Consider the following 15919-nt stretch of genomic DNA (forward strand, 5'->3'; position numbering starts at 1 on the left):
TCTATCAAAGGGACATCATAAAGACTGACATGGGGTTGGCTGTAGTAACTACAGCAGAACCTCTATTAAAGGGACATCATCAGGACTGACATGGGGTTGGCTGTAGTTTGAAAACATTGTTTTCGGTTTATTGGGAAAATTTAACGTTTGCTGTGAGATGTATCGCCTTAATAATAGGAGTGTCCCCTGAATAGAAGTGTCCTAAGGGTGGAGTTATACTGTATGTACTAAATTATTTGTAAATTAGTTGAGGGGTATGAATCATTTGAGTTACAGCGATGTATTTTGCTTAAGCTGTCCCTGCCCAGTCGTGCAAATACTCCTCCCTACAACTCATAAATGTTTTGTAACAAACCTGTGATGTTCCATTGATTGCTGCAAGTTTGCCGTTCTTTGTGCATTTACAGTTGGGGTTGACATTCCATTTCACCCTCATCTTGTGCACCATCTCACCCACATCCCACAGAGCTGATTGAGAAAGTAATTATATAGAATTAAGATGGTGTTTGAGACAATTACGTATACACAGATCAATACAGGTTTTAATAGTTGTACTCAAATAGTTTGTACTCAAGTTAACAAGCTATACAAAACAACCTTATTGCTACACATTTTGAAAATTGTGTAGCAAAAAATACAATACAAAACTATGTTTCTCGACTTAAAAATCAGTTCGATTAGCAATATTGCTAAACAAAATTGTTAAATGAAAATTTTCCCTGACTCAAGTTAACAGAGTGACGCCTGTTATATTGAAGAGAAAGGTTTATTCCTTAAGGTGTCCAGGTGTAAATAGATAGGAGGATCTTGTTTGATACTTACCGTCTTTGGGTATAATCTGTGTGAGCATTAGATTTTCAACATGATGTACTTGGTCTTTTATACACTTCAGCCAGCGTTGAGGGTATTTCCCATCTATGTCTATTAAAAAATATAATATATCCTTAAAATAAGCACATACAAACCTACTATTAACCATTTAATGCATGTAACTATGTAGTGAACTTTACTAGCCAGATATCTCACTAAAATACACAGTGCAAAGAACTAACCTACTATACTGTACTGTGTTTCTTCACTTTAATTGAACAGCTTTTCATGGAAATTTATCTTTTTTTAATAATAATATATATAATATTACTGTAATTAAAGGATCTAGATTTATTTTTTATTATTAACATATCAATTAGACATACAAAATCCAAAAAAAATGATTTTTGTAAATTATAATTCCATTTAATAAACAAAGATAATGGAAAATCATAAAATATTACGGTGATATTTGATTGATCATTATTACGATGCTCCCAGTTCATGCACTTCAAATGAGCATCAGAGCGAAACCACTTTACCAATTCATTTATAATTCACAATCGGATGACTACTACTAAATAAAAAACACGACTCAATTGCGTTATACAGCCTGTACGTACCTTCATCACCGCTGTTCTTTCTCGATTTGTAACAATCCAAGCAGACAACAAAGCCACACTTGGGGCATGTCCAATGGATGTTAAAGAGTGTTGTGTCGCATGTATCGCACATTTCCCGTACACCCGTCACGGCACGTTTCCATGCAATTTTGCCTAATATTAATATATTATAACATAGTTATGTATAACGTAAAAATAAACTTTATTTAAAGGGTTAAAGACACTTGAGTATTATACAGGAAAGAATAGCAATTATATTAAGCATAAGAGGAAATGTATTATTACTATACTCAGAATGTATGAATGAATGGCTTTGTTACTTATATAGTCAATAAAAATGCTGCCTAAAGGAAATAGGCATTTGTGAAGAAAGTGTATGCCATATTATATATAATATAATTATATTCGATCCCAGTACTTTGCCCTCGTATATAGTATCTATATAAATTATCATTTTAAATATATGAATAACTCATTCAGTAATTGATATAGATAGATATTATATACAAGGAAGTAGTACTGGGATGGAACAAAATTATGGAAATAATTAAAATGTAGACAAAGAAATATAGGCTAGACTTAGAATAGCTACATAAAGCTCTGTACACACTATCAAACTAGTGTGATGTGCCCAAATATAGTAGTGATATGCCCAAATGTGGTAGTAAATGACATCATCGTGTCCATATATGGGCACATCACATAAAGTTAGTGTAGACAGAGTTTAAGATAACTTACCATTCTCCATGGTAATGGCCTTTGCCTCTCTCTCCTGTTGAACCAAATCACAGAATTGGTCACCAACTTTCGAAAGAATATACTTGGACGTGTTCACATCTAGCGGACAGTCTGGGTCAGGGTACGGCAGCCAGGGGTCAAGATCTTCCTGTTCACAGTGACACGGCTCAGAGAAACCTGCTATTGTTAAGTTGCTATTCCTACTATACTTCAGCCTGAAAAATAAATACAAATTTAACAGTAATCATTTTGTTGTTTTTTGTGAAGTAATATACTGTATATATATTTATATAATTATATTATAATAAAATTGTTAATGCAATTCAAGTATAATCCCATCCATACGATATATATAAGCTTTTTTCCAGCAACTCTCTAATTCTTTGCATGCGTAATGAACACAACCGCAACTATTGGGCATATTTCCAGAATTGCATACGCACGTTAACAGACAGTTAGTAATTACCTACTGGATAAATAGATTCTTTAGGCAAACAAAAAAAATACACTTTCATTTTCTCTATTCCCTATCTTGCTTAAAGAAACGGACCAGAAATAATAAGCTTGTTAATTTAATAATGAAAACTTTCCGACATACTTCGCAAATATTACGTGTAACGTAGTATAATATTCAGTATGTTCTATCGTCGACATTGAATATGGTAATTATTTGCGGGATTGCCTGGTTGCAATTACAGATTTTGATTCATGATGACATCTATTCATCGATAATGAATGCAAACATATGGACTTGATTACATCAAACAAAAGGCGTTTATATCTATTTTTTTTCCAGTTGAACTTTCGATTGCTATTGACGATCTAAGCAACATTATGGTAGGCAATGAAAGTATGTTTTTTAATGTAACAATCGAGAGTAACCGATTTCCCTATAACTGTGAGATAAATCATAATTAGACACTTTGTTGACAGATCCATTATTTAGATTAATCAGATCACCTTTTGCTACTAATGTCGTACTCAATACAACATGGTATTATTATTTTTTATACTTTTTCCTACACGAGACAGTACCTCAACCTTATTTATTGTTCCCCATGACAATATTAAAAAACATTACCCCATTTTACGATTAACCTTTCATCGGTTGTCCCCAATTCTTTTATCATTTCTAAATATTACTACCTTGAAAAAGTGCGATGCTAACGCACGCACGAAACGTTGGTAAGTTCAACGTTTATCTTCACCTTCACTAAAAACAAAAATTTGATTTCAAAAATATTTTGGGAAGGAGATGAATTTTTTTCAATTTTAAATATTACATGTTGTTAATAAAAGTGTAGATATTATTACAGACATATTTGGTTATTTTTATCCCTGAGATGTATTAAAATACTTATTTATTGTTTATTCGTCATGCCAAATTAAATATAACATAAACCTTTTGCTATTACCTTTTACCATCATTTAGAACATTACTTCTTTTTAATTGAAGGGCAGATATGTTACACACATACTTGTTTATTTATTTAGCGATTTTTGTCATGGCAACAAATAACATAACCTCTTTTATAGTAACTTTTCCCCTCCTGTCCCCAATTTTTGTTTTTATAGGCTGCTTTATAATGTTGTTTTTATTCGAAAGGGAAAACAACATCATGACCTGATGTATCAGATGACCTTTTAAAAGTAAATCAATTTCTTTCAGAAAACATTGTGGTTTTTAACTTATTAGATATAAATCATTTTATGGGTTACAGCCAACTGCTAGATACAAAGGGCAAAATAACATGCATGCTTTCAATATATGAACCGACCGATGTGTATGCGTACATCGCTAGTCGGCCAACAAGGTTATGTAGGAACTTTAGATTAACATTTTAATGTCCTGAGGTTTTGTAAATATATCTGTCTCAAATAGTTTTCCACTCATATTTATATCAGAAAGTTAGAATTGTACATTATTTGATGAAATCAAAGGTTCTTTAAGTTCTAAAATGATTCCGATATAAACCCCAACTACCCCACCCTCTATAAATATCAAACTGGAATAATTTTTTTGGGTAAAAATTATTCTAAATTTGGGCTTAATTGATCAATACAATATTTGTAACAAATGAAGGATAAATAATATTAAAAGAAAAATTAATTTCCCTTGTATTATGTAATAAATAGATTATAATTCTACCTGTGGGTTTACATACATATAGAGAATTTGATAGATAATTTTGTACTGATTATAGTTGAATATCTGTCCAAGACACTTCTTGTAACAATTACATTTGCTGTATTGACATATAGGAGCTGTTATATTTACCTTCTAAAAGCGTAAAACCGACAAAAAATGTTGAGCTTGGAATGACGACTGCTTGGCTTCATTCTACACTCCCTGCACTTCATCAAGTTGGGCGTCACGTCGCAACACGATCCATCTTGTAAAAATGCCTCTCCTGTCTTTTTTAGCTTTGCGATAGGTGGTTTCACTAATGCACGGGTTATATTCAAGGCTATTATTAAAAAGAAATTATATTATTTGTTGGTAAAAAATAAACATTTTGTTGCCTTGTTAGATTGTTAGGCTGGATCAATGAGACGGCTTGTGAATATCCACAAGTCTTCATCCAAGACCAGAAACCAAATTGTAAATTGACCTGAAACCCAGAGTGGATATTAGCTGAAAAACTCCCAATTACCAGTGAGAAATGGTTACATAGTAGGCAGATACCTACAAGATATGCACCACTGAGATTTAGACAACATAATGGAAAATTAGATGAGAAAATTAGAAAAACAAGCAAACTAAACTACATATAAATAAAAAATGAGGATTAGTAAAAAGATAGTTAATAAGAATAAAAGAAGTAACTGCATAATAGGGTTATGACAAATAAAAAAGCAACATATATTTAAAATGTATAGATTAGTATTAAGTTCTGTCTACACTATCAAACATTATGTGACAAAAAGTGTGATTTACCCAAATGTGGTACTGATATGCTTAAATGTGGTAGTGATATGCTCAAATATGGTAGTGATATGCCCAAATATGATAGTGATATGACATCATCGTGTCCATATATGGGCACATCACATTGTTTTGTCAAGTTTGATAGTGTAGACAGAGCTTTAGTAAGTCATAGAAAGTAGTAGTAGATAATACTATGGTACTTTATTAATGTACTTTATTAATAAACTGTTGATTTTATACAAAATTTTATCTAAACAATTATTATTATTCTATGAATTTGTTTGGAGATTGGGATAGGAGAAAATCAAAACCGCCTAATGTTGAACTTTATGATTGTATGGTGTAAAACGATGTTTTATTATAAAAAAGAAAATTTCCAATGAAGAGAATTGGTTGTTGATTTATCACCATGAAAGATCCACGAAGCAGACTTAACAAAGGCATGCTGTTGAGAATCTTTCATACTGTACCTGTAATCTTACCATCAGATTTGGAGCGTTCTTTGCGAGCTCTTGTCTGGATAAACTTCTTAGGTGCCATGGTGGCTGGATCACGCTGTAAAGAGTAAAACAATATTTGTTTGTTACTCAAAGTAGTCAAGATCTTATTTTCTTGAAATTACCTGTATAGGAAGCATGTCTGTCTGCACGGAAGTATGCCATGCATGGAAGCACTCTCCTCCTTTAAAAAAGAAGCTATTAAAGGCGTACTTAAGTTAAGTATCTTGTTTTGTAAAAGCTCTAAAAGTGGGTTTTGCTAGGAGTCAAACATGGTGCAAATACAGATTGTCTGTGTCTGTGATTTATAATATGACATAGGGCCTAGATAGTTATTTTTTTAACATCGTTGGGAAAAAAAGTTTGGCACAACATAGGATTTGAACATAATTGAATGTTTTTAGTTTACCTGCAAAATGCCATTTTCTTTGACATCCTTATTAGCATCTTGTGACTCTTGATCTTTGGCTGGTGTAGAATCCTTATCATTTGCACCTTTGCGTTTTGGTTTCTTTGACTCTTTGCTCTTCCGTGACTTCTTCTTTGTACTGTTTGAAACGGATGAGCCATCTGAACACGTGGACGAAGTTTCAAAGTCGTACACACGGTCAGGAATGGCGTCTGGAATGTCTGTAAACCTGCTGCAGGCAGTTTTGTTTAAAACGTCCGACTTTTTATCAAGTTCTGTCTGACGCACATGGCCATTATGCAAAGACGTTGGACCAGGTGAATCCGAGCTACCATCCGAAAATCGCATGACTTTAGGATCGGATGGCCCACTTAATGAGGAATCTTTTGTGTAGGTATGGCGATGAAGCCAGGCTTTCTTTAAACTCACATGGCCTGCAGATTTATTAGGTGATGTATGCGGGTCATTCCGCTTTGATTTATCAGATGGTGAGGTGGATCGAGTACTGGTGCTGTCACTGTCCGAAATAGCACCGTTTATTCTTGGGTGGTCAGATTTTCCAGAAAGAACAGTAGCAGGTGATGAAGCACTTACATTTGAAACATTTTCAAATTGGTCCACTTTTTCAATTTTAAGTTCAACATCCTCTTTACGACCAATTCGTAAATCTTTGGCTAATAGTTCAGCTGCTCGACCACCTGTCACTGGATTGTTCCTGTGATCTTGTACAAACCAGTTGTACTGATGTACATAGGAATGGTGAGGATGCGGTCTTCTGTCTGGATGGCCAAGCGGTCCTAAAGGAGGAGACGACTGACCATCTTTCCCTTTGGATTTCTTAGGACCAATTGACTCTTCCATAGACGTTTTCCTTTTACCAGTAATTTCACCCCTTTCATTTGGTCTTAGAGCAGACATAAGTAACGAGGCATGTCCCTGAGTAGCTGCAGATTGAGAGGTTGTGGCAGTGTTAACTGTCCTTGCCTGCGATAAATCCATCGGCCTAAACACAGCCGCTGAAAGTTGCTGCGGGGATGCTACTTTAAGAGGCGATTGTGGCTGACTGGTAGACGTTCTAACAGTCAATGGCTGTTGGTGATGAGGCGATGGTGATTCACTTGACATATGAGAGGATGGTGTTTTACAGATTACTGGAACACCTTTACCTTGTGGTGCGCTCTGTCTTCCAGATTCCACCTTCACATCAGGCCCTCTCATATGACCACCATACTGGTAATGATACTGATTTTCAAGATGATAACGATTATACTCTTGTTTCCTATCACCAGGTCGTTCTGACCCAAATGGAATGCCTGGGTACGACTCTTTGGTTCGTGAATCGCGGCCGCTTCGTATCAGCGGCGGCGGCCCTCCAATATCCTTACCGCTCTTACCCGAAGCATGTTTCGAGTATGCGTCTGTGTGGCGAAATCCACTTTCATATCGGCTATCTGTAACAGAGAGTCTATGTTCGATATCAGCAGCTTGCGGTGCTGAGGACAAAGTATGACCAAATGGTTGATAACCTTTCATAAATTCAGAACTGCTATCTTGTTTATGAGATAAATTTAAATGACCGACTTTAGGGTAGACAACTTGTCGGAATTCCTCAGCTCTTGAAGCAGCGGAGTAAAAAGACGACTGGCTGCCAGGTTCCGATTTAAGAGGTGGCTGGTAAACCTGGAAGCCCTTCGGTTCTGATGAAGAACTTGAGGGACGATGAGGATGGTAGTGGCCATCACCGCCTTGTTTCTCTTGGGACATGTAGTGCCGCATATGTGGTGCATCTGATTGCGCTAAAAGACCAGCATATCCTTCACGTTCATTCTATTCAAAAAAACAATATTTTTTTTAGTTTTTAAATTTGTAAATATAATAAATGTTAATTAATGAAATTGGAAAAAAAAACAAACAACTTTTATTCCAGATATTTTGTAAAATCTAATACGAGAATGTAGCCTTCAATAAAATCTGATATGAATATTTATTTATTTACAAATCAAGAAATGAATGTTTACAGTTAGCATAAATACATATACAGTACTTTATAGGCTTATTATACATAATTGATTCATTTTAAGAATAGCAAAGGTTGATTTCCTAGACAGTGTGCCACAAGGGGCTACTCACCTTTACCATACAGATCATGTATGCAAAATACATTACTTTCTCTTACATATAGTCTATCCATCATTTCATGATTTTATTAAATTATTTCAAGTAATGTTTTATTTTGTAGTTAAGATTTAATACCTTAGCAAGTCATTACAGTAGTAGCAGTGAAAAGTCTACAAAAATTACTAGGGCTAGGTATTAATTTATCGGTGTGCCTGGTGGGCTAATAAGAGGTGGGAATAGTGCAGAATAGTAAGAGGTGAGGCTAGTAAGAGATAGCCTAGTTTCACATACTCTATATTTCTGTGTAGTAGATATAGCTAGTAAACACCACAATTGAAAAATATGCAGCTACACACGAATATGCGTAAATATCACATTCAATTCACTATGATACTCTTAATATATTACGACTGTTCAAACCATATTGAAGATGGTTTAATACTAAAATATGTTAATTAAGGGATTTTCTCAGGACTTCACAATTCCCGTGGGAGATCAATCAATGTTACTTTTCTAGTTTTGAAAAGACATTTTGAATCTTTAAAAAGCTTTTAAACGAATACTATTCCTTATTATGTATTCAGCAGGAATATTAAAATGGTTTGAGTAGAAGAGGTTGGCATTTATCAGTACGCAATTGTCCATAGAGCATAGCAAGAATGCCAGATACAATTTCCTATCACAGTATTCACTGTCGGTTTGAAGCACTTAGGAATCGAGGATTAGTCATCTAGAATACAAAATCGCTCAATAACTCATTTTTATTAGCTTGACAACTAGCAATACACTTTATTGATTCAAAAAACGTTAAAATGTATCATAAAATATTAATATATTGGAAAGAATTCAATTGATTTCACTTCTGTTCAAAAATAAATGAACAGGAATTTATTAATCATAAGGAATTAAAATATTTATATAGGACGAAATTTAGATTAATTTTAACATTTGTTGAAAAATGAATTAATATGAAATATAAATCATTTAAAATTAAAGCATTTATTTATAGCATTAAATGGTACGAAATTTAAATTAATATATACATCTGTCGAACAATAAATAAATATTAATTTATACCCATAAATCATTCAATACATGGAGAATTAGTTTTTAATTTTTTAGGGATCATAAATATTAGTTTTTGAAAGGTATTATAGTTCAATTTTTTTAAATATTTTTATACTATAAATATATTATAGTTTTTAAATTGTTTTACTAATCTGTTTTTTTTTCTCGCCTGTGTTCTTCCTTTAACTCTATATTAAAAAATTTGTCTCCAATCGGCATCAATTTGGTCTTATTTGCTAAAATTTTACAACTTTTGCTTTATTTTTAGAAGAGTGTTTCATGAATAAGGGCATTTACCCACCCCTATTTCTACTAACTAGATGACCTTGGCCTTCTAATTGACATTTTAATCTAAACAAACATTTCAGAATTCATCAGAGACAGCCTGCCTGTTGTATCTAATCGACATCTTTACATATAGTCTCTTATTATTTCCTATTATAAATTGATTTAGTCATATTTTTCCCTTTCAACATATGACATTTTTATCGTTGGAAGAGGCAAGTATAATAAGATGAGCGATTGTCCTTGATTGGAAATGGTCTTGTGATAATGAATATTTACTTTGGAATGTGATGATTTTATTATTCTTGCAAAGAGAAAATATTGTCCTTATGTCAATTTTGTTTACTGGTTGGTTTCACATCCCTTCTCACAAAATTTTGGAGCCACATGTCGTTTTTGTTAGATTAAAAAATTGTTTATTATAATTTTCTATTTTTAGGATAAAGGGACAAAATCCAACATTCTCAGATTACAGGTGACCTTTGACATTACATTTTTTTTCCTAAACTTAATCAAAATATTCTTATCATTGTCCCACAATACTTAATAAAAGTCATATCAAAATATTATTTACTGTCAGAATATTGTTTTATAAATGTTATTATTAAAATAAAATATTTTGCAAATTGTTTTTACATTTATACAAAAATGTTTTATAATTTCTCCCAAGAAAAATAGAAAATCAAACAGTAGTGATAAAGAATGTATCAGTTATAATTATGTACAGTATAGGTTCAAGGTTACTACAACAGAATCCAACTTTGGGACATCCCTACAGTGTACACCTCTCACCTATGCTCTATTGAAGAGACATTTTCCTGTTCAAAGGAGGGATATGATTTAACCTTACATCTATTCAAGAGACACCCTATTAACAGGACACTTTCTTTGGTACTTAAAGTGTCCCCTTACTAGAGGTTCAACTATGTAGTTCTGCTACGTTTCAGCCATGGATTTACTCTTCCCTGGGATTACGGTGGACTACAATAGCTTCAATCCGACTCTTGACTGCTTCCTTATATCATAATTCTACTTGGATCTCTATCTTTACGAGTGTAAACCTCTGTCTACACTATCAAACTAGATTGACAAAAAAAGTGTGATGTGCCCATGTGGTAGTGATACGCTTAAATATGGTAATGATATGACATTATCATGTCCATATTTGAGCACATCACATTTTTTGTCGCATAAAGTTTGATAGTGTAGACAGAGCTTAAGTTAAAGTGTCTTTTCTATCCATTATATATGGATTAAGAGGCTTAACAAAGCTCATTAGTTCATTAACAATAACAACTTCAATTATTAAAAATATTTGATATGTTACCTGTGCTCGTTCACGATGCTCTTTCTCACGCTGTAACTTCTGCCATTCCCTTTCTTTTTCCTCCAGTTCCTTCCTTTTCATTTCTTCCTGTACTCGTTTATCATCCTTACCCTGTGGGTAGATCAAATTAAATCATAAGTGAAACTCATTTAGAAAAGTCTTTATAAGGCGATTATCCCTTAACAACACAATGTACTTTGCTAAGGAACTGCATTGATCTAATCAGGATATGTTCATTGCAACTCAAGGAAATCATAACCAGTTTATTCATAGTGAAAATAATATGATGGTTGGGTGCAATAACATTCTCATGTGAATGTATATACACAAAGATCAAATTGATGAATGAAGTGTGAAATACAGTAGATTCAAGAAATTTTATTTTGGTCCACTTTAAAATGGAAATTTGTTTTGCTTGGCATAATTAAGACAATAAACAACAAAGAAAAATACATCAAATTGCAAATGGCAATGTTAAAATACTATTAAAATACTGAACCTCTAAAGAAGACACCTTCATGACCAAACAAAATGTCACCTTAATAGGGATGTCACCCAATAGGGGATGTCACCTCAATAGGGGTGGATAGGGGGGAGGGGGGGTCACCTGAATAGACATTTACTGTAGTGTTGAAATATTGCCCCTTTTTATTTTCATGAGAAAGTGTCCCCTTTTTAATCCCTTCCTTTAATAGGTGTCCCCTGAATCTCCCAAAGGAAAGATTCTAACTGTATATATGTAGTAACCGTACTGTAAGACCTTCTAAGCTTCTGTAGTGTAGGTGGAAGAGGATGTTGAAATGTAGATAGGAAAACAGGCTTACAGTATTTTATTAGCAAAACAACAATTTGTGACTGTAAAGATTAAAGACTTGGAACACTACCAATTGTGTCCAACTGAATATCCTTATTAATTTGACAAATACATAATTTTAAAAACATACCTAAACAGAGAGCTTTCCAATGTTTGCACTTTAATAAATTGTAAAGAGTACAACAATCCTACTGTACAAGTAAATGCTATTCTTCACAGATAGTGTAATAATAGTAAAACTGTATTTGATATGGTGAATGGTGGATAATATAGTTGAAAACAGGTCCAAAGGTGTGTGTATATAGTAGAAGCTTAGCTAGAATCTAAAGGTCACATATTCAATTAATTTCTGCAATAGAGACAAATGGTGTTTGCAATTTTAAGTCCACCATCATAGAGAAGTCAACAACACAAATATAGCACAAAATGACTAATAAGCCAATTCAAAAACTAATTAGGTCTCTTATTAACAACTTGTTCATTAACACACCATTGGGCAAGGGAGCTTCTCAAAAGTTTAATTAATTGGAAACATCTGATTATAAGCAGACAAATAAACACGTTGGCGTAAATGATGAGGCTACGTGTTACATATCTGTGTAAATCAATACCTAAGCTCATATTGTAACTGGCAGGATTGTTCTACACGCGTCTCATTTTTAATTCTTTTGTGAAAAATTAATCACACGATGAAATAACAGATTCAGCCCTAAAAATAAACCAACACAATACCTTCTCTTTTCAATGTGTGTGATTCATGGTCGTCTAATTGCAATTAAAACAATAGGTTAGCTGAAACTAACACAACACTTGTGATTTATTATTACACATATTTACACAATGCTGTGTAAACTGGTATCCTTGGGCATTTTGTATTGTTTATCTAGAATATTATTTATTTTATCGCATTTTTATATGCCATATCAAATATGATTTATTCATTGCTACAACTTATAAAAACAAACTATATTATTAAAGCCAATGTTTAATAACAATTTGATACCATTTGTTCTGTCTATGTTTTTTACAGTGAGAAATGATATTTATGGTCGAGCTTAATAACAAATAATTTGTTTTAATGATGCGCCATTGACATTGACAAAAATATTATTCTATGTCTGCTCATAAGTTGATATATATTTTTTGTTTCTCTTTGTTATCATTATAATATGGATTTTCAATTATCTTAATTTAATATAAGTTTAATTAGTTTCTATCTAAATTTGATTGCCCGGAAACAAATAAAAAACTTAACTATGTAATACCGTTGTTTTTTTTAATAGAAATGTTTTTTTCGTAACAGAGATACAGAATTATAACGGAAGTTCATCCTGAACAAATATTGTCTGTTTTTTATTTAAACTGATATAACACGACCTTGGAATATATGACTAGTAGTCATTCAAGGGAAACTTACAAATTACCATTTTAAAATAAATTAATTTTAAATAGTTGTTTCCTTGTGAATATAAAACAAGGTTGTCAATCAATCAATTAGAAAACAGTAGTTAGTTAGTAGTGTCCTGTAATATAAAACAAAAGCAACACTCTTCAGAATTACGTTTGAATAAACCATGAATAATATAATGACAAACATAACACTTCTCCCTCCCATGCAACGACTACCCAACTTCCTCTTGCAACCCGCCCTTTCTCCATCTTGAAACTATTCTTTTCTCGCTCTTGCAACCCACCCTTTCTCGCTCTTGCAACCCATTTTTTCTCGCTCTTGCAAGCCGTCCTTTCACCCTCTTGCAACTCATCCGTTCTCTCTTTTGCAACTCATCCTTGCAACCCACCTTTTCGACTTCTTGCAACCCGCCCTTTCTCCCTCTTGCAACTCGCCTTTTCTTCCTCTTGCAAACCATATTTTCTTCCTTTTGCAACCCGCCTTTTCTCCCTCTTGCAACCCGTCCTTTCATCCTCTTGCAACTCATCCTTTCTCTCTTTTGCAACTCATCCATGCAACCCACCCTTTCTACTTCCTGCAACCCGCCCTTTCTCCCTCTTGCAACTCATCCTTTCTTCCTCTTGCAACCCGTATTTTCTTTCTCTTGCAACCCGCCTTTTCTCCCTTTTGCAACCTGTCCTTTCTCCCTTTTGCAACCTGTCCTTTCTCCCTCTTGCAACTCATCCTTTCTCCCTCTTGCAACTCATCCTTTCTCCCTCTTGCAACTCATCCTTTCTCCCTCTTGCAACTCATCCTTTCTCCCTCTTGCAACTCATCCTTTCTCTCTTGCAACCCCCCATTTCGCCCTCTTGCAACCCGCCTTTTCGCACTCTTGCAACCTGTCCTTTCTCCTTCTTGCAACCCACCCTTTCGCATTCTTGCAACCCACCCTTTCGCCCTCTTGCAACCCACCCTTTCACCCTCTTGCAGCCGCCCTTTCTCCCTCTTGCAATTCATCCTTTCACCTCCTTGCAACTCATCCTTTCTCGCACTTGCAACTCGCCATTTCTCTCTATTGCAACTCAACCCTTCTTATAACTTTTTTTTGCAACTTAGATCTCCTCCGTCCTCTTTTTCAACTTTTTCATTTTGCAATGCTGAACACCCTGTTTACACCAGAGCTAGCACAGTGAATGCACATGAACAAAGAAATCTGTCTGGTATAGACTGACACCCAAGTCACATTACCCATATCAATAAAGTATTGTTATGTCAACGAAATTATGAGGTCATCCTTTGTATGACCTAGTGCTTAACAGCTGAAACAGCAATTAAGGGATCATCCCAACTTCCAAGGTTGAAACATAAACATACAAAATCATTAAATTAAAGCTTTTTCCTGTATTTAACCTGGATAATTGGTAGGATGTTTAGGCTTTTTGACCTTATGTGAGTCACCCAGGAACAGATAGAACAACCATCAGGCATTGATACAACTATTTAATAGTAAATAATTAATTATGGTTATGTATTTCAATATAGGTACTTAGGTCATTCACTAGCTGTATGAAACTAATTACTAATTAAATAAGCAAAGCTTTAATCAAATATTTACTTTATGATTTATTACACTTTCACTTCCGCTAATTAATTTCAATTATTTTCTTTCTACATTCATAATTTTATATAATTTTCTTACATGCATAATTAATGAAAGCAACCTAGTTTTTTTATGAGGTATTTAAATTTTAAATGAAAACTAAACTCATATATGTCAAGGTCGATTTTCATATTTAGTTTACCTAACAGTATCTCAAATGTATGATACTACAGTAAAAGAATTTACTTTTTAATCACTAAAAATTATTATTTTTCTTATTATAATAATGATAAATATTTATTAATATTAAATTTTCATCTGTAGTAGTTGATGGGTTTAAAATTTATAATTTAATAACATTCATCAATTCTAAAAATAAAATGATTTGACCTGTAAGGCCGTATAGTTAATATGCAAATACAAAATAATACAGTCTACATTATGTAACTACACAAAACGCTTATTAAACGCAAAAGGTCTTGCATATGTTGAAACTTAATTTATTTACTAAGTTTGCGCCTTGGACCAATTATTGTTAAATTTGGTGGGTAGTTAACCAACTTAATTTCAGCCCACCCCTAAATTACTAAGCCTGAATGTGCCAATTGTGTCTCTGTTTCCAATCACAAATTGATTATATGATAATAATATTCAATTTGTACATTACACTATACATTAATTATTATCAAGACATTATGACCGTGGAATGAGTCAAAATGAGCCTGGGAGGAGTTGCAAGCATCAAGTGTTGCAAGTCACAGCAATTCTGTCAAAGCTTATTGGGTTGATTGTTGCTATCCAAGGTCTCGTAAGCTTATTTTATGATCCTAAGGCCATGTTTATATTAAAACTGTTAATGAGATAGTTCTAAGACTTATAGATAGTACAGGTTGGTAATCTATCAATGCAAAATGTTGGTAATAAAAACAAAGCAATATTAAATCATGTGTACAGAATCATATCCTTTAATTGGTTTTCGCCAAGTATTATCAAGGATATGATAATTTTGAGCGGGGGCGGAGGTGGATTAATTGCCCAGCCTAAAATTCTTTCATCCACACAAATTTATTTTTAAACTATCTTAGGATGATGACCGTAAACATTGGATTCACAGCCTACATGTTTTCTCCCACTTTGTTTTAGAAATTTTTCTGTACAAATGCTGACTAAAGTAACGGCCTTTTAACCAGTTCTTAATAGCTTTCAATTAATTGATTGGTCACCCATTCTTTCTTCTTATCTAGAGTACACATCACATAATGTGCAATGCTTTGCTAACAATTTTTCATCTTGCAAACGTAATGAATGGTA

At 33.5% G+C, this 15919-nt stretch overlaps 1 protein-coding gene across 2 annotated transcripts in view; it reads right to left on the reverse strand.

Moving 5' to 3' along the window:
* The window catches only part of LOC140046447 (probable JmjC domain-containing histone demethylation protein 2C), a 114068-nt gene that overhangs the window by 9995 nt on the left and 88154 nt on the right, over positions 1-15919 (reverse strand). The window contains exons 9-16 of one of the 2 annotated variants that reach the window (XM_072091092.1): positions 10805-10915; positions 6007-7833; positions 5583-5655; positions 4450-4639; positions 2172-2386; positions 1434-1586; positions 823-921; positions 356-468 (exon numbers count right to left, since the gene is read on the reverse strand). In XM_072091092.1, coding sequence (XP_071947193.1) covers positions 356-468; positions 823-921; positions 1434-1586; positions 2172-2386; positions 4450-4639; positions 5583-5655; positions 6007-7833; positions 10805-10915 — 2781 coding nt within the window. Of the gene's footprint in view, positions 1-355; positions 469-822; positions 922-1433; positions 1587-2171; positions 2387-4449; positions 4640-5570; positions 5656-6006; positions 7834-10804; positions 10916-15919 lie in introns of both variants that reach the window. The other variant, XM_072091091.1, reaches the window with a different exon arrangement.

Source organism: Antedon mediterranea, chromosome 4 (genome assembly GCF_964355755.1).
Source record: "Antedon mediterranea chromosome 4, ecAntMedi1.1, whole genome shotgun sequence".
Lineage (NCBI taxonomy): Eukaryota > Metazoa > Echinodermata > Crinoidea > Comatulida > Antedonidae > Antedon > Antedon mediterranea.